General features: G+C 37.2%; 1 protein-coding gene across 7 annotated transcripts in view; it reads left to right on the top strand.

Annotated features, from left to right (window-relative positions):
• Gabra3 (gamma-aminobutyric acid type A receptor subunit alpha3) overlaps positions 1-22517 on the top strand; it is a 172789-nt gene that overhangs the window by 91461 nt on the left and 58811 nt on the right. For all 7 annotated transcript variants that reach the window (XM_040744730.1, XM_040744731.1, XM_040744734.1 and 4 more), the window contains 2 exons: positions 7352-7419; positions 18467-18687. In XM_040744730.1, coding sequence (XP_040600664.1) covers positions 7352-7419; positions 18467-18687 — 289 coding nt within the window. The remainder of the gene's footprint in view (positions 1-7351; positions 7420-18466; positions 18688-22517) is intronic.

Genomic DNA, 22517 nt, shown 5'->3' with positions numbered 1-22517 from the left:
ACACAATCTTTTTAAATCCTCAGAGCCATGCTGAGGCAGATACTTGCATTCCAATATTCTAGATAGTGAAGAAGATACATGGATGTTCAATAACTAAAACCCTACCAAGAGAACTCAAAAAAATCAGTGGCCCTATTATATACAGATGATGAAGTGACTGAGAAAGAAATCAGAGAAACATCACCTTTTACAATAGCCAAAAACAGATTCAAATATCTGGGGATAATGTTAACCAAGGAAGTGAAAGACCTGTATATCAAGAACTTTGTGTCTTTGAAGAAAGAAATCAAAGAAGATACCAGAAAATGGAAAGATCTCCCATGCTCTTGGATTGGTAGGATCAACATAATAAAAATGGCAATCTTGCCAAAAGCAGTCTATAGATTCAATGCAATCCCTATCAAAATTCCATCACAATTCTTCAAGGACCTGGAAAGAACATTAATCAACTTTATATGGAAAAACAAAAGGCCCAGGATAGCCAAAACATCCCTATACAATAAAGGAACTTCAGGAGGCATCACCAAACCTGACTTCAAGCTCTATTATAGAGCTATAGTCCTGAAAACAGCTTGGTATTGGCACAAAAATAGGCAGGTAGACCAATGGAACCGAATCGAAAGCCCTAATTTTAACCCACACACCTATGAACACCTGATTTTTGACAAAGAAGCTAAAACTGTACAGTGGAAAAAAGAAAGCATCTTCAACAAATGGTGCTGGCATAACTGGGTACTGGTATGCAGAAGACTGCAGATAGATCCATGTTTATCGCCTTGTACAAAACTTAAGTCCAAATGGATCAAAGATCTCAACATACATCCAGCCACACTGAAACTTTTAGAAGAGAAAATGGGAGATACTCTTCAACGAGTTGGTACAGGAGACCACTTCCTAAACATAACACCAGTGGCACAGGCACTGAGATCGACAATTAACAAATGGGACCTTCTGAAACTAAAAAGCTTCTGTAAGGCAAAGGACACAGTCAAAAAGACAAAAAGGCAGGCCACAGAACAGGAAAAGATATTCACTAACCCTACATCTGACAGAGGGCTAATCTCCAAAATTTACAAAGAACTCAAGAAACAAGTCTCCAAAACACCAAAGGATCCACTTGAAAGGTGGGGTACAGAGCTAAATAGAGAATTCTCAGTAGAGGAGGCTAAAATGGCCAAGAGACACTTAAGAAAGTGCTCAACATCCTTAGCCATCAGGGAAATGCAAATCAAAACAACTCTGAGATACCATCTTACTCCTGTCAGAATGGCTAGAATCAAAAACACCAAAGACAATTTATGCTGGAGAGGAGGTGGAGAGAGAGGAACACTCCTCCACTGCTGGTGGGAGTGCCGACTCATACAGCCTCTTCAGAAATCAGTATGGAGATTCCTCAGGAAAATGGGAATTAATCTACCACTAGACCCAGCAATTCCATTCTTAGGCATTTATCCAAATGAGGCAGGTTCATACAACAAGGGCATCTGCTCCACTATGTTCATAGCAGCATTGTTTGTAATAGCCAGAACCTGGAAGCAACCTAGATTCCCCTCAACTGAAGAGTGGATAGAGAAAATGTGGTACATTTACACAATGGAGTATTACTCAGCAGAAAAAACAATGGAATCTTGAAATTCGCAGGGAAATGGATAGCACTGGAAGAAACCATCCTGAGTCAGGTAACCCAGTCGCAAAAAGACAAACATGGTATGTACTCACTCATATATGGATTCTAGATATGGATCAGGATAGTGCCAGTCTGCACTTCCACAGATAGAGAGTCTGGGAAACAGGAAAGAACCTAAAAGATATGCATATATGCATAGTACCCAAGAGAAGAGGATGGAGACAAGATCCTCTGAATGGATGGGGAACACGGCGAGGGGTGGGGGGGAGTGGGACCTGGGAAGAATAGAGGGGGTAAAGAGGAAGGGAGTTGGTCATGGGGGAACAGGAAGTTGAGGGGGTGGGGGTAGAATAGGGGGAAGAGGGAATCATAGGATCAAAGACAGATCAGGCACCAGAGTGACCTCGAGTGATCTAAAGGTATAACATCAATTGGCAAGCTAAGCAATAGTGGAGGGACCACCTCGAATGCCCATTCCTGATAATGAACTTGATGTCTATAACCATCCGGGAGCCTTCATCCTGTGACTGATGGAAGCAGAGGCAAACACACAACTAATCACTGAACTGAACCCAAGGAACCCAGTGACAGAGAGAGAGGAGTGATGAGCAAATTGGCAAAGAATGGGCTGGCAAAACCAGCAGAGACAGCTGATCTGAACAGGGGAGTGCTCTTGGACCCCAGACCGACAGTGGGGAGGCCAGCATGGGACTGATCTGGACCCCCAAATGTGAGTGTCAGTGAGAAGGCCTGGGCAACCTATGGGGCCCTGAGCTGTGGATCAGTGTCTATCCCTGGTATACAAACTGTCTTCATGTGCCTATAGCACAAAGAGAGATGCTCTCTCAGCCTGGACTCTTAGGGGAGTGCCTTGACCCTACCAAGAGTAAAATGACAGACTCTAGATATCCCCTATGTGGAAGGATTTGGCAATAGGGTGGGAGAGGGGGGGGAAGGGGAGTGCGGGAAGAGGGGAGGGAGAGGGAACTGGGATTGACATGTAAAACAAGCTATTTAAAATTAAAATAAAAAATGATAAAAAAGAGAACTGATATGACATAAATTCTAACTCAGCTAGCCATCGTGTTACCCTTATACAAGTTCTGTATTCTCTCAGGTACCATGCTTCAAGGATACTAGATCTGTTAACCAGAAAAGGAGACAAGCTGTTAAAACATGATGGGCTCTGTGTAGAATACTAGAGAAAATATCTTTGTGTTTACACATGGTTGGTGTATAAGGTCAAAGAACTAAGGATGATGGCATAAATTCAAAACATTCTCTTCACTTGCACTTATATGATACAAGAAAATATCCTGGCTCCACAGGCCACTAAATTAGGAAATTTTAGCTTCTCTGTTGAAAACACCATAACCTCTCTGTTGATCCCATAGAAATATTCCTTTTCTTGCTTTCTCACTTTCTTCCACTCTCGTTTTTGAATTCTCTATATAGTTTTATTTCCTTTTTTCACATACAGAACCCAAACCTTTCAATCCATCTAGACTCTGTCATAGCCACAATGATTTCATAGTCCCTTAGAATTACAGTGTTTTAATGTCACTTCACATTTCTGTTGGGGTATTGGGAGCTGGGATGGTTTGGGGAGCAGCAGAAGTAGGGGATGTTGATAGGAGAACTATCTTGGTCACTTCATATTAAATAACCAGGCCTACCATAATGTCAGCTTTGGATGTATTCTGCACTATCTCTTTTTCATGTAAGATTATTCATCTGTTGGAATTCTGCATGATTCTTACAATTTTACAATTACATGCAGAAATTTTTTCAGTTTCTAAAAATGACCTACCCAATGTTGAATTCAAATGTAACTGTAATGTATTTTGTTAATCTATTTTGTTTAATGTAGTTAGGAATAAGGAAATTAGAGATAACTGTGCCATACCATAGATGTATAGATATTTACTTCACCAGCCAATGAATCTCTCAGTACACACTTTCAGGAACCATATAATTGGATATTGGGTATAGTCTCTGCTCACCCAAGTATAGAGATAATTTTAAAAGAAGACTGTAATCAAAATGGAAGCCCAATTGTTTAAAACATAGCTCTAGTCTCAGAATCATGTTTTGTTGATTATGCTTGGGAGTGAATTGTGTCTTTTGGTAAGCTGATTATAGTGCCAATTATTATTAAATGATACTTATGGAGTCTTCTGAAAAATGGAATGATTTTGAGTGAGTGCAGTGGCCTTGAGTACATAGAGCACACCACTGCCTCAGGAAAGGCATACTATATTAAGCTTTAGAGATGGCTAGGGAGAGTGAATAATCAACTGGGTCATAATCCATGACTGTTTAAATAGAGTGAATATAGTACAGATAAAAGAGTGCATCTCATACTTACCCATGGGAAGTAAAGAAACACAGACTGCAAAAACTGAACCGTGTGTGTGTGTGTGTGTGTGTGTACACATATACATATATGTCAAATCTCACATAAATTTTTTAAAATGTTGTCTGTGTTGCAGTATGTCAGCTGGTGTCATGAGGGGGGTTCCCTGCAGGTGTTAGGAACGGAAGAGAAGCACACAAAGAGATAAGAATGAAAACCTGGTGCAAACTTCAGGGAGTCTAATACTAGATAGTTCATTGTCAACATATTTAAAACACAGTATAATTTGGGAAAATGTTTCCAGGCAACAATCAGTCTAATAAGTCCAATTCGGGCTGCACAATAAAGCACTAGGACTACACAGAGACTCTTTACAAAGTACATGTGACCACAAGGGTTGGTTCAATAGCTAAAAGACCTAAAAACTAGTGTGTTCTCTGACTGAAATAGCATAGACGTCAGCAGGCCATAATGTACTTGTGACAGCCAGCCTGGTGATGGATGATGGTCTAGGGAACAAAGAGTCTGGGATAACCATTATGGGGAATTAGGGTAAGGTCTATCCCTTCAGAGAGCAAAAAGTTCAACAGGTCATTAACAACCTCCACTCTCAGTTTTCTGGATGTAACACAGGTATCTGATTTTATCTCCTCCATTGAGAAGACACCATGTGTGATTAACATTCCTGGTTTTCTTAATGCTCCTCTGTGAGTACAATGCCCTTGTTCCCTCTGCAGGGTCAGGTACATTGGACTGGGGTGGGACTTTAGTTACTGCAATTATGAGGTTTTGAGTAAGATGAATGAGTTTGACTGAACTGCAATAGGTTATACTTGTTTCTTCTCTGTATTTGAGACACGTTGCTATGGATTGTTTGGGCTTTAGTAACATGAACAGAACTGAGAGAAATAGAAGAGACACTGAGTAATGGTATAGCATCTCTTTCTGGTCATCTGTTGTGCTCTAAATGTTTGTGTGTCTCTAAAATTTATGTGTTGATATTTAATCGCCAATGGGGTACATCAGGATGTAGGGAATTTTTAAGTTAGTTAAGTAGAACTTTATTGGGAAAAGTGATTATATAAAAGTGATTTCAGCAAGTTCTCTAACTTCTTCCATTATGTGAGGATACAGAGGGTATTATATATGAAAAATGAACTCTCACTAGGTATCAAATTAATCTATTGGAACTTTGATGTTGGAATTCTTAGTCTTCAGAATAATGAGCCACACACTTGAACTGTTTATAAATTATGTGGTCTAAGATATTTTTCTGTAGCAGCATAGACAATTGTATTATTTTTAATATGTCAAATGTGTGATGAGCTTTATCCATTAATATGAAGAAAAGTATTCAGTGAGTAACAGGCCTCTACTCTATACAATGAGGATACAGAGGTAAGACAAGGATGATAGTCAGCCAGACATGGTGGCATATTAATCCCAGCACTTGGAGAGCAGAGGCAAATGGATCTCTGAGTTTGAGGCTAGCATGGTCCACAGAGCAAGCTCCAGAACATCTAGGGCTAAACAGAGAAATCCTGTCTCAATACAGAACAAAACAAAACAAAACAAAAAACTTCAAGTAAATAGCGGAGCAGTGGTGGCACACTCTAATCTCAGAACTCAGGAGGCAGAGGGAGGTGGATCTCTGTGAGTTTGAGGTCATCCTGGTCTACAGAGCTAGGACAGCCAGGTCTATGTAACACAAATAAATAAAAGACCCAGAGACTGATATTAAGGTTCAAGCTGAGGATCAGGAAAGCAAAGCAACCAGCCACTCTCTTAACTCTAGATCATGCTGAAAGGGATGGTCCATTCATGAGCTCTTCACCAAGTCTCAAACTGCTGCCTCTCCTCAGTGTGGCTGGAGAATGAATGCCTCTCTGAGACTTTGCTTCTGTCTTATACACATCCCTAATGTTGGGATTTAAGGTGCGAGCTATAATTCTCTTTTAGACTGATTCACTCTTGTGTAGATCTGGGTGACCTTGTACTCACAGACATCTGTTTACCTCTTAATCCTGAGTCCTAGGATTAAAGGTATGTACCACCACCTCCTAGCTTCTGACTGCTGGGATTAAAGTTGTGTGCCTGGCTTCTGTGGCTTGTGGCTTACTCAGCTTTTCTGAATCCTCAGGCAAGCTCTAATCAATCATAAATAATGTATCACTACAGGTTTATGCAGAGAATTCATTTCTCAAAAAACAAAAAACAAACAACAATCAAAACAAAACAATCAAACAAAATAAAAAACCAAAGAAAATAAAGAATAGTTATTAAGAAACAACACATGGATGGTGCCTATGTTTTCATGCTTACTATGGCATAGAGTGTCTAGTATCAGATATTAAATGTTCCAGCAACTTACTATTGATGGAACCATTTACCATGTGCCTCCATGCTTCATTTTTTTAGGGAAGTGTGAGTGCCACCATCCTGTGTTCCTGTATGTATAGCAGCATTAGAGTTTGCACTATTTTAAGCTACCACAGTTAAGGCTAGGCCATTGTTAGAGGCCAGCAAGTATAGGTATCAGGGGTCTTTAACAGCTTCCTCTAAGTTTTAATGTTTGGAATTCCAGTGTCATTTTCAGCATTATCTAAAGTGGTAGAAATTATAGTTGAACCTAACTTGTATTCTGTGAAGGAATAGTGTAATAGGAAAAATAAAAGACCCAGAGACTGATACTGGGGTTCAAACTTCAAGCTGGAGAACAGAAAAGCAAAACAGTGGGCCACAAGCTCTTACCACTACATCAGGCTGAATGGGCTGACCCTGTTGCCTCTCCTCTATGTGCTGGAGAATCCTGAGACTTCCTATCCTCAATGTGGCTGGAGAATGAATGCTTGATACTGACTACGGGAGATCTTTCTCCTATCTTCTACACCCCTGTAGAGCTGGGATTGAATGTGTGTGATCCTAGGTGCTGAAATCCTATTTGTATGAGCTGTTTTCATTTAGGACTAATTCAAATTTGTGTACATCTGGTTGGCCTTGGACTCACAGAGAACTGTCTACCTGTTAATCCTGAGTCCTAGGATTAAAGGTGTGCAACACCACCTCCTAGATTCGGGCTGCTGGGATTGGAGGTGTGTGCCACCACCTTCTGATCTCTATAGTTTGAGGCTGACCTTACTTTTATGAATCCTCAGGCAAGCTTTAATAAATTATAAATAATATATCACCACAGAATAGTATATGTGCCAGGTAAGGGTTTTTTGAGGGGAGAGGTATGTGACAATGTTGGATGTTCCTTCTCAGAAATAGCAAGCTGGTTACATTTCAGAGTATATCTGCATTGCACTTTCTGACCTAAGGAAACACTGTTTCATGACACTCTATTTTTTCTACTTTATTTCATTCAGATGCAGTGACTGAAGTGAAAACAGACATCTATGTGACAAGTTTTGGCCCTGTGTCAGACACTGACATGGTAAGCATAGTTCCTGAAAAGGGAAAAGAGAAAGATGATAAAACAAGGGGAAAAATAGTCATTTTCCACAGTAGAACTCTGATCTGTGTTCTAAGGAGATATCTTTTCTCATTAATTCCTTACTAGTATATTTTTAGGCAAGTTTACCTTTTCTGTGATCTCTTCACCTGTTTCCATTAACTGTATTTAGCCACACAGGAGTCTTCTACTCCACATTGTTCTTTTTTGATAATTTTTAATTTAAATTAGAAACAAGATTGTTTGACATATCAATCACAGCTCCCTCTCCATTCCCTCCTCCCCCATCCTTCACCAACCCATCCAACCCCCATTCCATCCCCTCTCTGATCCCCAGGGATGGTGAGGCCCTTTATGGAGGATCTCCAAAATCTGTCATATCATCCTGGGCAGGACCTAGACCCTCCCCTGTGAGTCCAGGCTGAGAGAGCATCCCTCCATGTAGAATGGGCTCCCAAAGTCCATTTGTTCGCCAGGGACAAATACTGATCTACTATCAGAAGTCCCCATAGATTGCTGAGGCCTCCTCACGAACACCCACATTCAGGAGGTCTGGATCAGTCCCATGCTGACTTCTCAGTCACCAGTCTGGGGTCCATGAGCTCCCCCTTGTTCAGGTCAGCTGCCTCTGTGGGTTTCACCAGCCGGGTCTTGACTCCTTTGCTCATCACTCCTCCCTCTCTGCAACTAGATTCCAGGAGTTCAGTTCAGTGTTTAGTTGTAGGTATCTGCCTCTGCTTCCATCAGCCACTGAATGAAGGCTCTAAGATGGCATACAAAGTAGTCATCAGTCACATTATTGGGGGAAGCCATTTAAGATAGCCTCTCCATGATTGCTTAGTTTGCCAGTTGGTGTCATCCTTGTAGATCTCTGAAAATCTCACTAGTGTCAGTTCTTTTCTCAAACCTATATAAACCTATAACCCCTAAAGAAATAGAAGCAGCCATCAAAAGTCTTCCAACAAAAAACAGTCCAGTGCCAGATGGTTTCAGTGCAGAATTCTACCTGAAATTCAAAGAAGAGTTAATACCAATACTCTTTAAATTGCTCCACACAATATTAGCAGAAGGATCACTGCCAAACTCTTTTTATGAGGCTACAATAAACTTTGTACCCAAATCATACAAAGACACAACTAAGATAGGGAACTACAGATCAGTCTCCCTCATGAACATTGATGAAAAACTAATCAATTAAATACTGGCAAATTGAATCCAGAACACATCAGAAAAATCATACACCATGATCAAGTAGTTTTCATCCCAGGGATGGTTCAACATAGGAAAATCCAACAATGTAATCCACCAAAGTCATACTAAGAGCCCGTTTCTCAGTAAGTTGTTATAAATTAACAGAGTGTGAGCAAGCAGGATATTTTTCTCAGCCATTTCTTTTTACTGGCAGGCTGTGTATTGTGGTTACAAAGAAAGAATCAATCACTTTATTATTTATCTTGAAAAGTATTCTTATAAAAAGTCTTAAAGGAATAACAAACCTAAACTTTTATAATGAAAAATAATCAGTCAGCTCCACTTGAAATATTTAGGGTATATAGCTACTCATCAATAATTTTTTTAATATATCAGGAGATTGATGGCAGAAACTGGTACAAGGAATTAATCATCACCTTTGGTCATCAGCCAGTTCTAGCAAGAGAGGCATGCCAGCTAATGATAATTGGGCTGTTTTGTTCTTGCTCCTTGACCTTAAAGAGTTCCTCATTCACCTATGTGCCTTTCTAAAACTTTAGATTGTCTTCTTGGCTTTTCACCTCAAAGCTATTTGACGAAAACATTGTCATCTAACTTTAAGTTATTTTCAAAGCTTTGTTTCAGCTATGATACACTCCAGAAACTGTGATCACATTTCTTAACATTAAGATGAAAAGAATTTAAGCTAGCTGGGCTTCTGGGACTCAATTGTTTTTCTTAATCATTGACCTAAGCCAAAGTTTATAGGGCTCCTCAATAGAAGTTCGTATGTTACAGCTGTGTGACACCTCCTTGTTTAATTTTTTATATTCTGCAGCCTCTGGTTTATCAGAGTCAGAGCCAACAATTCATCCTACCTTTACCTATATTATTTCTTCCACTAAACAAGCTTCTATCAGAATACCTTACTGTATTGATTATAAAGCCTCAATCATCAAAATTCTTTTTAAACTAACCCTATTACTGTATACAATCATTGCTTCAGTTAAACAGTACAGTTTAGGAAGAAATCATCTTCATAATAATTCACAGATAAAGATGCCCAATAGAATGGAACATTTACAAGAGATGATCATACTCTATTACAGGCAGTGGGGATCTCCTCACACCCATTCATACCGTGGCAGATTCCAGAGAAAAATGACAGCATCAAGCATGTAAAGGCATAGCAGAAGCAGAAGACATTCTGGAGTCTGTGATCTCAAGGCCTTGTCTATCTAAGATTCATCTATCAGGACTTTGTTTCCTAGTGGACCAATTCCCTGCCATCTACTGTTCTTCTGACATGTCCACTGACACATCCATATGTCTGTTTTTAGTGGGTCATGCCCAGCCCTTTATGTGGGTGCTGAGGATCTGAATTCACATCTCCCTGGTTTACAGCAAGGACTTTACTAAAATATCTCTCAGCTCCAAGAACTTTAAATTAATATTTAACACCTTATTTTCTCTTAACATATTACACCACCCTACACTACACTACACTACACTACACACACACACACACACACACACACACACACGACACATTTACTTATTTTCACTCATTCATTGTCACCCATAAGTACAGACAAATGTACACATAAACATCAAACACACACAGAATGGACACAGCTGATGCACTATCACAAAAAGCCTAAAGACATATATATGCAAACTGGTACTTGAACCCAGATATACCAATGAATCACACACATAGTCTCTTCACCTGGCTTCTTCCCCACCAATGTGTATGTAGGGGCTCTGGAGACATTTCTGAGAATCTAAATATTGTCTCTTTCTCTTTTCAAGGTTTAGTTGTTTCATTTGTTATTTTATATTTCTTCAATAGGATTAAGTTAAAGCAGTAGAATGAGTGGATCTTTCCTGGTCAGGAGGAAATGCTTGGGTCAAATACACTCATTCTTCTTTTATCAGTACTCCCATTCCTTCTTAAGACTGTAGTTCAACTGAATGAGAAACATTGTTTTGCTCTCAGTGTTCTTGGTAGTGTGCAGCAGTTGATTCCAAACATTCTGACTTTGGTGATGAATTACAACAAAAACCTAAGCATGCTTAACAACAGAATACATGAAAATGTAAATGAAATTTAATTTGGAGTACAAGAAATGAATTGGAAAGTAGATTTAATAGGAATTTTATAAACAACATGATTGAACATGTTATAATATCTCTGGAATAAATTGAGTGAAGTAATACACAGCTCCTCAGTAATAATATCAACACTGTGAAACAGCAAGAGATCTGAACTGAGGCCCTTTACCTTTCTGTAACTACTATTAGGAGTGCTTAGGTCATTTTCTTGATTAGATATACAAACAGGTAGTAGAGAGGTGGCAATCACAGACAGAATTGTTAAAAAAATATTAGTGAAAATGTACTCTCAAACTGTGACTATCCATCCCTTAACAATGAAAATCAGATCTTGGCATATGGAAAAATTCTCCACGGTATTACAAGATCTTTTGTTTAAAGTTGTTATTTTTATTGTTGCTGATGTATAATCTGTTTTCTTTCTTAATATTTATACATTTAATAAAATGTAGTTTCATCACTGTTTCCTTTTCTTTCCTCCTTCTAGCCCCCCCATTCCCTTCCATGCACCCCCTTCCAAACTGACAATCTCTTTTTCCCCAATTATTATTGTTAAGAGCCATTGAATTACAGTGTATATCATGGAGGCTGAGGAACTGTTAAGTAGGACAATTTAGATGTCAGTTGTAGATATTGCTCACCCTTTCCTAAAAGATGTTTTGACTGCTGAAAGGTAACAAACGTCAGCTGTAAATCTTCAACTGAGGAATTATAATGAAAGTAAAATAATACAGTCATAGAACTGACTACCTAGATTAATGGGACAAAGAAAAACAAAACAAAAAGGAATGAAAATTCATAAGGGACATCATAATCATAGCTCTTGATAACACCTTCAGGTAATATATATATTCTGTTCTGACAAATCTAAGGAAACTGCAAAGTTATTAAAACTTCTAAATATCACACAGAAAAATGTGGCTATTAAAATAGTCCAGGAAAGGAGGATTTTACTGGAAGTGATGAATTTGAAATCTTTTCCTCTCTAGCATTAGAAAAAGATAATATGTCCACTTCAGGTCCTTCCTTACTGCAGACCATGGTACACAATGGATTGACTGATTTTGAATGCCTTTTAGGAAGTCTCCTTCTGGCTTATATTTCTCTCCCTGCCTAGCCATATCACTCGTGTCTCCACCTCTTAAATGCTGAGATTAAATTCATATCATTGCAAGTGCTGGAATCACTTTTGTGTGAGCTCTGTTTCTCTTTTAGACTGGATCAATTTTGTATAGCCCAGGATGACCTTGAACTCACAGAGATTCATCTGCCTCTGTCTCCTGCGTGCTGGGATTACAGGTGTGAACCAGCACTGCATGTCCTCTTTGGCTAACTACTGTGGCTGCTGGAATTAAAGGTGTGTACCAACACTGCCTGTCCTCTATGGCTGACTAGTGTGGCTAGTTTTACATTCTGACCTTCAGGTAAGCTTTATTTATTACATCATAAATAAAACATCACCACAGGAGTACACGATCAGCTATCTCCTGGGATTAGTGTAACATGCATAGCCAGGCAAATGCTTGGAAGAACATTTTAAGAGCCATATATCACTGAAATAGTGCTGTGGTTTAGCTTCTCCAAATGGAGAATGATGGAGAGAAAAGAAAGTAGAGAAGGTGCTCAAAATTGGGAAAATGACAAGATCTTCACTTTAATTCAGTTGTCATGTATGTTGAACCACATATTCTATTAAATAAGCATGAGCCTTGCAAGATTTTTCTGGTGCTTACTTTCACATGGCACTGTTGGAGAGTGTGAGAAAAGTATAAAGTGCCTCTCCCAGGAGGTAAACTTAGGCTTATTATCTGAAAGATTAGATTTAAATGCCTCACAATACAACAGAATTCATTTGTCAATTAGAGGCAATCATCCTGAGAGAATATGCATGGGCTCAAATTGCGAGGAAGTAATTGATTGCATTTCTAGAATGGTTAGGTCAAAATTTGATTGCTTTTGGCCAAAGGTTGTGTGATTTTAAAGGGGAAAACAGTTACTATTTGATTTTTCTGCAGTAGTTTTGACTCTGGGGAAAAATCTATAATAATAGATTCATGTAGTCTAACTTTAAAAATGATTAAGAAGATTAATGGAAATATTCTTTAAATGCATCATATTTTTTAAAATAGCCATTATAGATACATGTAAAAAGTTCTTTGTAACAAACATTGAAAGCTATTTTTGATACATTTAATCTAATTAAGGTAACTACTATCAATTATGACATGATATCCATTCATCTTTTAATCCATTTGTCTATTCTATTGTTCGTGTGTACTTATGCTGCTGTTTTATTTTTAAATATTAAAAATAATGATACAATAAAATTGTACAAACTTCTAATGAGCATGTTTAAGTTTCTATGGGATATGTGCTTATAGGTAAGCTCTGAGATTCATATGACGTATGTATGTTTTACAGTTTTTAGGTGAGATCAAATACTATTGTGATGTGTTAATTTACAATCCCATACCTGTGTACAATGACTCAATTTCTATAAAATTTTTTCAATGTTTCAAATTGTCACACTTTATATTTGTATGTTTCTGAGTATGAAATAATACTTACTTTATTATATTAACACTTCTGATGAACATGGAGGTTAAGGATGTTTTCAAACTCTGTTACCACTCCTGTAATCAAAAATCTCACCCAAACCCTGTTTCCTAATGTTTTCTCTTAAAAAATATTTAGTGTGTTTGTGTGTGTGTGTGTGTGTGTGTGTGTGTGTGTGTGTGTGTGTGTGTGTGTGTGCATGTGGAAGTCTCAGGAAAACCTGGAGTTGGTTCTCTCCATTTACCATATAGGTCCCATGGATCGAATTTAAGTCATTATAGGTTTCATTACAAGTTCTTTTGTCCTCTGAGTTATGTTGTCTGCTCCCATTTTGCTGTTTTTCTTTTAATTAATAAGTTTACTTTTTACTGAAAATAAATTCTTCTCTCATACAATACATCCTGAATACAGTTTCCTCTCCCTCTTGTCATTTTTCAATTGAGGTTTTCACTGTGACCTGTGTGAATACTATATTTATGTTATATTCACCCTATCTTTCCCCCTCAGCACTCTTGTTCCCTCACTCACGCTTAAATTCATGACTTGGCTTATTGTTCCTTAATTGTACACACACACATAAACACACCCTACTAAATTTATATAGGTTTTTCAAGTGTTAGTGTTAGTGTGTGTGTGTGTGTGTGTGTGTGTGTGTGTGTATGTGTGTGTGTATGTTTAGTGTGACCACTTGAGCTCAGATAACCTATCAGGAGGCTCATCCCTGAACAAAAAGTTTGAAGACAGTATTAGAAAATGAAAATATCTCCTATATTCATGCCTTAGCAAATGACAATTACACCCAAACCATTCTGCAGATTCAGTATAATACTGATCAAAATCCCTAGACATCCTTCACAGAAATAAAAGAAAAAAAAACTCCTAAAATTCACATTGGGTCACATAAGACCCCAGAGAGTCAAAGCAATGCCAAACAAAATAAAACAGGGCTGGAAGGATTATCATTCTAGATTTCAAGCTCTATTATTTCCAATAGAATAATCAAGGAAAATCTCTGATATAGTGACTTTCAAAGGACTTATATTTTCCACTTAAGGTGCTCCTTTAAAAATTCAAATGAGCCAGGAGTTGGTGGTGCACACCTTTAACCCCAGCACTCAGGAGTCAGAGGCAGGCGGATCTCTGTGTGTTCAAGACCAGTCTGGTCTACAGAGCCAGTTCCAGGACAGCCTCCAAAACAATACAGAGAAACCCTGTCTTGAAAAACCAAAAAAATTGGAATGATACTTTAATTCAAAGACAAAAGTGTATATCAGATAATCCATCTTTTTTATATTGCACACTTTGTTTTTGATCACCCCCAAACCAAGCTGAATCATTCCAGTCTGTTTTATATCATCTGAGCTTTAATATCTTCCGTTTTATTTTCTCTTCTTTTATTTCCATAATGTTCAAACACTTTAAATATATCCAATTGTTTTTCTTACTTTTTTATTTTATATCTTTTTGATCACATTCTTGTTTACAATTACCTCAAATGTTAACATATCTATTTGACAACTGAATGGTATTTCACATCTCTACTTTCTTTCCAAATCTTCTAAGAATGTACTAATTCACTTTTTACTCCCTCCTTCCATGTAGCTTGTTCTAATTGGTTTTTCTGACTTACTCTCCTAGTCCTTATTAGCCATTTTAAAGTTTATGAATGCTTTTGCAAGTACTTGTGCTTGTCATTCCCTGTTACATATTATTTAAGTGTTTAACTTTTAGTTACAGGAAGATATTCTTTTATAAGTCATTTTGAGAAGGCCTATTTAATCATTTACTTATATTTGTACATAGAGCATACACATGTTAGGTAGAGTTTCAGATGCTGAAGGAATAGCAGTGAACAGAAAAATGTCCCTACTATAATGGAATTTCCAGCCATTTGGAATGAAAGATATATTTTTGTCAGTGCTGTGAAGAAGACAAATAACAAATGGTCAGGAGAAGGAGGATTACTATTTGTTATGGTAAGATGATCAAAGAATTTCTCTTTACTATACAGTCCAATGGGACTGAAGGTCGTGTGGTCCTTGGGTACTAAATGCTCTGTCTTACTTTACTTGTGTAAAATTAGATTTATGTTTACCTAGATCTATGAGTTATACAATTATGGAATAACAGTGATTTCTTTTTCCTTTTGGCATTTCCAAGATACGTTTTTATTGTCTTTTTGACTTCTTCTATTACCCATAAGATATCTGATGTTAACCAAATTGATGGCTCTTTGTTCATCCACTTTTTCGTACTCTTTGAAGCTTTGTGCTGTGTTAGCTTGGCTCTTTTTTAATTTATTGACTTTGCAGCTCATTATGGTACTTGAATCTACAGATCCATCTACTTCAGCAGTTCTGGAAAAGCTCATCCATTAGTATATTGAAGATTGTTCCTCCCTCACTTTCTCTATTCTCTTATGTTTAGAATTTTCAGTATCCCTTGAACCTTTCCCCTGTATTCTTGTTAAAATGGTAGGAAAATATTCATTCCTCATATTTCCATTGTTTATCTGTCTGAAATGTAAACTGGTCAATTTTTTCCTCATATATACTAATCTGTCTTCAGTAATATCAATTCTGCTAATAATTAAATTTTGTAGTGACTTAATTTTTTGTCATTTCACATATGTCACTTTAAGTAGGCCATTTTTCAAACCTGTGTTTTATTTCTCTCTCTTCAAAATCTTTGTGATTTTTAACAACAGATCATTCCTAATCTCCATTTGATAATTATATTGTATGAGGTATTTAGAGTAAGTCTAATTTGGTTATATGGTTTACCAGATAATTGACCATTTTTTAAGTCTTTTGTTGAGGTTTACAATAGTCTTTTTACCAAGCATTCACCCTTGGCATCTGAGACTAATTTTATGCTAATTTCTCAATTTGAAAGTTTTAGATTTAGCAGATAATGTATATTCATTTGAAAATCAGTCTAAGATTAAATGAGGTTGAATTTCAATAAAAATGTCTGTCCTTTCTGTCTACCCACTTCGTTTTTGAACTTTTGTGCTATGGCTTATTCTGTCTTGCACATTTTATCTAGTTCACCTCTTTTGCTGAGTCTAGTTCTAGTTTATAGACTCGCAGAGTCCCAGTTTATACCTGTTGTCCTAATTATTTATAAAGCCTTTGCTCTCTCTCTCAAAAGTGTTCCAGTTCAGGCAACAAATTGTAGGACCTTCCCTTTCTTAGGGATGTGATTGGGATCCTGGAGAAAGAAAAGAACCAGACTGTTTAATTGACAGAAAAGATCTCAAACATGAAAGCAACAATGTATGTCAGTGAAGAGTTTATTCAAGTTATGATCAAACGCAGTTAATGGATTAGATTTTCATATAATTCTAGCTGCTATTTCATTTTTTAATCTGGATAGCTGAAGGATATCTCTGTGTCTTTTGTTCTTTTTAAACTTTAATTTCCTTTTATTTAGAATTCAAAACAAAATAAAAATTGAGTTCAAAAGTATTTGGTGAAACTATATGTGGCATTCCAGCTGTCAGTCATCAATCAAATATACCTAATTTAATAATTTTGAAAAGCAGAACTTTAAAGTTTGGCTAAAGTTTAATACAAAGCACATAAAGTCTGTGAAGTATATTTTAAAAATCAAAATGATTTTTGCGCATTCAAATAGCCATTCAATGCCTAACTTTATTGAAATTTTTATTTCTTGTCCATTATGGATATCTATAAGATATTCTTATTGGCATTCTCATTGTAGGTGAATAATTTTTCCTTCTTTTTGACTCTAGTTGCTTTTATTTTCATTGAGAAATATTTCATTTTTATAAATATTTTTCACAAAATAACATGTAATAAAATAAAAAAAAACCATTACATTGAAATTGGGCAAGTCAAACCAACAGAAGGAAAAGAGCCTCAAGGGAAGGAACTAGAATCAGAGACCAACTCGTTTGTACACTCAGAAGTCCCATAAAAACCCTAAACTTGAAGTCATAATATATACACAGAGGACCTGGTGTAGACTCCTGTAGGCCCTGTGCTTGCTGCTTAAGTCTCTGTGAGTTCATATGTGTTTTGATCATGTTGATTTGGAGGACCTTCTTCTGGTGACATCCATCCCTTCTGGCTCTTACATTCTTTACACCTCCCTTCTGCTGGGTTGCATGAGCTCTGAAGGAGGGATATCCTTTTTAATTACCAGTAAAGGATTTGGTTGGAGTTTTTAATCAGATGTAGGAATTTATATTCTCAGAGAGTTTCTTGCTTTAAGAAACTGACCAGCAACTGTAGGTCATGTTCTTAGTCTGAACTTTTGCTGTGACACATTAAGCTAATGAGATTTTAGAGCTTTGCCAGCTGAGTTGTGATAACTTGGAAAATTTCTCCCATTTAAGCATCAGCAAACTCACAAATATCACCAAGCACATTTATTTGAACTAGTAGAGGACTGCTCTATTTTAAAAAAACATGTTTTTTACTGTAATATATTTATGGGTAGTCCAACATCCTTCCAGGAATTAAAGTAGATAATATACTCATATTCTGGGGCCCATCCCTTCTTTGGCACTCTTTCTTCCAGGACTATCACATCTAGTATTCTAGATTTCCTGGCAACTTGGCCTGTAACATTATGTATGCCAAGAGAATTCTAGATTTGTAGATCATATACAAGAAAAAAGAAATGGCTCGGGAAATTTCTCACTCAGTGAAGAGCTCATTTCATATGTATTAGGACCTGTTTGAATCCCTTGAATACATGTAAAAAAGTTGGAGCTCACATGAAATTTGTATTAAAATATATAACTTTTATGGTTATGGTTATAATGACCTTTAATATCCATATGAGATCATTCATCAATAAAGACAGCGTTTTTTACTAGAGATGTCATAGCACAGAGAATAGTCTTGTTCTCAGCTTGTATTGTACATAGGGCAGTGTTGGCGGTGGCTTTGCTAGTAAGATATGTTACATGTATGATTAGATATGTGTTTTGTCAGTAGTCAGTAATTGCATACCTATTAGTTAACATGGCAATAATTTTCAGTCATCATCATTTGTCCTACTCACCAGTAGGTACATCAAATAGACTCCTACTTTATATCACAGGAAATATTTCAATTAATATTTACCAATGGCATTGTGGATCCTCATCAGAAACCTACTGAAATATTGTTTCTTCTTGTTCTCTCTGTTCTAGGAATATACTATTGATGTATTTTTTAGACAGACGTGGCATGATGAAAGACTGAAATTTGATGGACCCATGAAGATCCTTCCACTGAACAATCTTCTGGCTAGTAAGATATGGACTCCTGACACCTTCTTCCACAATGGCAAGAAATCAGTGGCTCACAATATGACCACACCAAACAAGCTTCTTAGACTAGTAGATAATGGGACCCTCCTCTATACAATGAGGTAAGAGAATGGTAACTGCCCACTCAAAATATTTTGGAGCTAGGACTTTTATTGAAAGTAATAGGTTTTTACACATGTATCTTATGGTTTAATATATACTCAATAATATATACATATAAATTCAATAGTATTATATACATACTATTCTTTCAAGTTTATATATTGCTATGCTATGTATTTTGAAAAGCATATCTGTATATACTTCAAGTTTATATATTTGTACATACATATTGACGCATAAGCACACCTTTAACACATTTACATGTATACACACATTTGTTAATTGTTGATCTCAGTGCCTGTGCCACTGGTGTTATGTTTAGGAAGTGGTCTCCTGTACCAACTCGTTGAAGAGTATCTCCCACTTTCTCTTCTAAAAGTTTCAGTGTGGCTGGATGTATGTTGAGATCTTTGATCCATTTGGACTTACTGTAGTCAAAGTGAGTCCTGCTACCATACAGGCTAGCAACAGACATTTATAGTTTATATTTGATGCTACTTTATAGGTATGGACAGTGCAAATTTTATGGGATCATTCAGGCTTAGTCTAGAAATTCAAAGGAAAGATAAGGAGGCCAAGAGATATACAACAAGGCTAAACTCCCTCGGCAGCCCTGAGAGGAAGGTATATGTAGCCATGAGAGTGAAGCTGAAAATACAGGCACTTAGACATGCCAGGAAATGCAATTTCTGCTGAGGAAAACTGATGAAAGTGACTAGAGCCAGACCAAGGAATTAACCATCTAGACTATAACTGGAAAGGTACTAAGATTCAAGGCTACATGAGTTCTTTCTCCTCCTGAGATTCTAAACTTAGAGGTATAGAGATTTTTGCATTCCTTTCTGAGTTTTGGTCTTTTCATTTGCCAAATTCCTCCTGTCTCTGTTCCTATTCCTCCTATTTTGAAATGTGAATGTTTAATATTTTTCATTGTAAATTGTAAGAATTTATTTTCATCTTACAGGACATCATAGTTAAGTGTTTGCCTTGAGTATCAGTAAAGGGTTTGGTCCTTTCAGCAGCACTAAAACTGAAGGGAAAGAATTAATGTGGTTTGGATGAAAAAGAGATATATAATGTTAGTGCCATATTTTTATTTGCAGGTTAAATATGGCTTGAGGAAGTGTGTTTGGGTGTCAAAGTTTACAAGGCATGGACTTGTGATGAATAATCTTGTTTGGCATCTTCTTTGAAATTGAGGAGTGACTAGGAAAGTGCTGAAGCATACCTCCTTGTGTGGGCTAAGTATTTTCAAAAAGAAAAAAATGGATTGAGACAAATATTGTTAACACCAATCCATACAATGAGGATGGAATTATTTCTTAGTACTAAAATGTTGATAGATATGTTAAAGGATTGGATAGCTTTTAAAAGATGAAAATGAACAGTAGAACACTATATTAACAATGCCTCTTACAGTCATCAGCATCAATATCACATGAACACAGTGCTTACAAGTGTTCTACTCGCTGACGTTTGTAGTCTTCATGACTACCTTAAGGGCTAGGGGCTATTACCTCTACCTTAGAGATGAGGAAACTGAGAAATTGCAAAAAAATGGGGATGTACAAGTGTCTATAAAGTAGTTAAAGGTCAGGCTCTATTTGCTATAAATGAGAGTATAGCATATATTTGTCAAATAGTAGAAAAGAGCAGACAGAAAGATAAAAACTGAGGACACTGCAGAAATAACATTTTTATTTCTTTATAAACAATCTTATTTTACATATCAATGCCCTGTTCCCTCTCCCTCCTATCCTCCCATGGCCCCACCAAACCCTACCCACTCCCCAAGGATAGTGAGGCCTTCCATGGGGGATCCTCAAAGTCTGTTGCATCATTGGGGGAGGGCCTAGGCACTCTTCTGTGTATCTTGGCAGAAATAGTATCCCTCCATAGGGAATGGGCTCCCAACATTCATTTGTGCACTAGGGATTAATACTGGTTCCACTATTAGAGGTCCCATAGACTATCCAGGCCTGTTTCTGTAGGTTTCTCCAGCAAGGTCTTGACTCCTTTGCTCATCTCTCCTCCCCCTCTACAAATGGATTCCAGGAATATGGTTCAGTGCATAGCTGGAGGTGCCTGCTTCTGCTTCTGTCAGCTACTGGATGAAGGCTCTAGGATGGCAATTAATGTAGTCATCAATCTCATTATAGGGGAAGAGCATCAAAGGCAGCCTCTCCACTACTGCCTAGATTGTTAGTTGGGGTCATCTTTGTAGACCTCTAAACATTTCTCTAGTGCCAGTAAAACTATACTGACTCTATCTTCTTCTGGCCTCTACTAGCACTACATTCAAATGCATCTCTCTCTCTCTCTCTTTCTCTCTCTCCCTCTCTCTCTTTCTCTCTCTCCCTCTCCCTCACATACACACTTACACACCCAAATAAAAATAAATCTTATAAAAAGAAATATTTGAATTTTAGAGGAGAGGGATGCAGAAAAGAAAAGGGAGAGTGTAATACTGAAATGTGAAGACAAAACATGAAGATGCATCTTAAGAAGGGCCAAAGATGAAGCAAAGAAAATTATTAATCACCAGAAAGAAAAGGATAACTATTGAGAGCTCTATATTCTGGATCGTGCAAGGTAGAATCACAAGAAAGTGAGGCTTTATGAGCTAAGTATAATGCCTTAATGCTTATTTTGAAGTGCAGTATCCAGACAGAACAGAAGTACTGAAGGTTGATGAAACCATTATTTTCCTAGCATGGCAGAGTCTACACCTTAGATCCCAGAAGGTGGGCGTGAATGAGGCTCAAAACTACACGATAAAATCTTAGCTCTTTTTATGGCTCTACAAGTGATTCATCTAGTGACCTTCATGAGGCACAACCTATTTCCTTTCTTCAGTTCTACATTTATTAACACTAGCTTCTGCCTGCCTTGCAGCAACATAGAAAGTAGAAATTGGATAAGGCCCACAGACCATTTAGAATTTCTTGAAAGACTCACTCTGTAGCACCTGTTATTAATATTGTAATGTTAATTAGTTTTATTCTTGATTCCACCAGAAAGCTTTGAAGGAAAGCTACTTGGAGAAATTGAATCAGGTCTTTGACAAGTATGTAATTGTGACAGTTAGGGAACTTTTGCCTTACCTCATCATAGAACTTCAGGATGACCATGAAATGTAGGCTAAGCTGTATTTCCACTGCTTACCTCAGCAGAACACATACTAAAATTGGAACAACACAGAACTAGCTCAACATGATATACACATTTATGAAGTACTCTAAACCACCCAAGATAGAGTATATCTCCTAGGATAATACAAATACTAAAATATGTGAAAAATATTCCAAATGTTAAAATTATCATTGAGTGCCAAAGAAAAATGTGCATTTGACTAAGACAGGGGCATTAGAACTTCAAGGCCAGCAGAAGGATGGGTTCTGTCTTCGTATCCATTCTGCTAGTCTGTGTCTTTTTATAAACAAGTTGAGGCCATTGACATTGAGGGATATTAGTGACCATTGATTGATGATTCTTGTTTGTGCTTGATTTATTGGCAGTGAAGTTATTTTGGGTAGTTTCTCCTCCCTTTTTCTTTCCGTGTTTTGTAAAGTGGGATTATATATTGCCTGTGTCAACAATAACACAAATAGCAGAAATCCTACAAACTCATGGAAATTGAACAATGCACAATTGCACCATCCCTGGGTAAAGGAAGAAATAAAAAAAAGAAATTAAAGACTTCCTGGAATTCAATGAGAATAAAGACACAGCATACCCAAACTTATGGGACACTCTGAAAGCAGTGCTGAGAGGAAATTTCATAGCACTAAGTGCCCACATGAAGAAACTGGAGAACAGTCACACTAGA

This window comes from Mesocricetus auratus, unplaced genomic scaffold (assembly GCF_017639785.1).
Source record: "Mesocricetus auratus isolate SY011 unplaced genomic scaffold, BCM_Maur_2.0 Super-Scaffold_100003, whole genome shotgun sequence".
NCBI lineage: Eukaryota > Metazoa > Chordata > Mammalia > Rodentia > Cricetidae > Mesocricetus > Mesocricetus auratus.
This window is presented reverse-complemented; position numbering and strand designations above follow the sequence as displayed.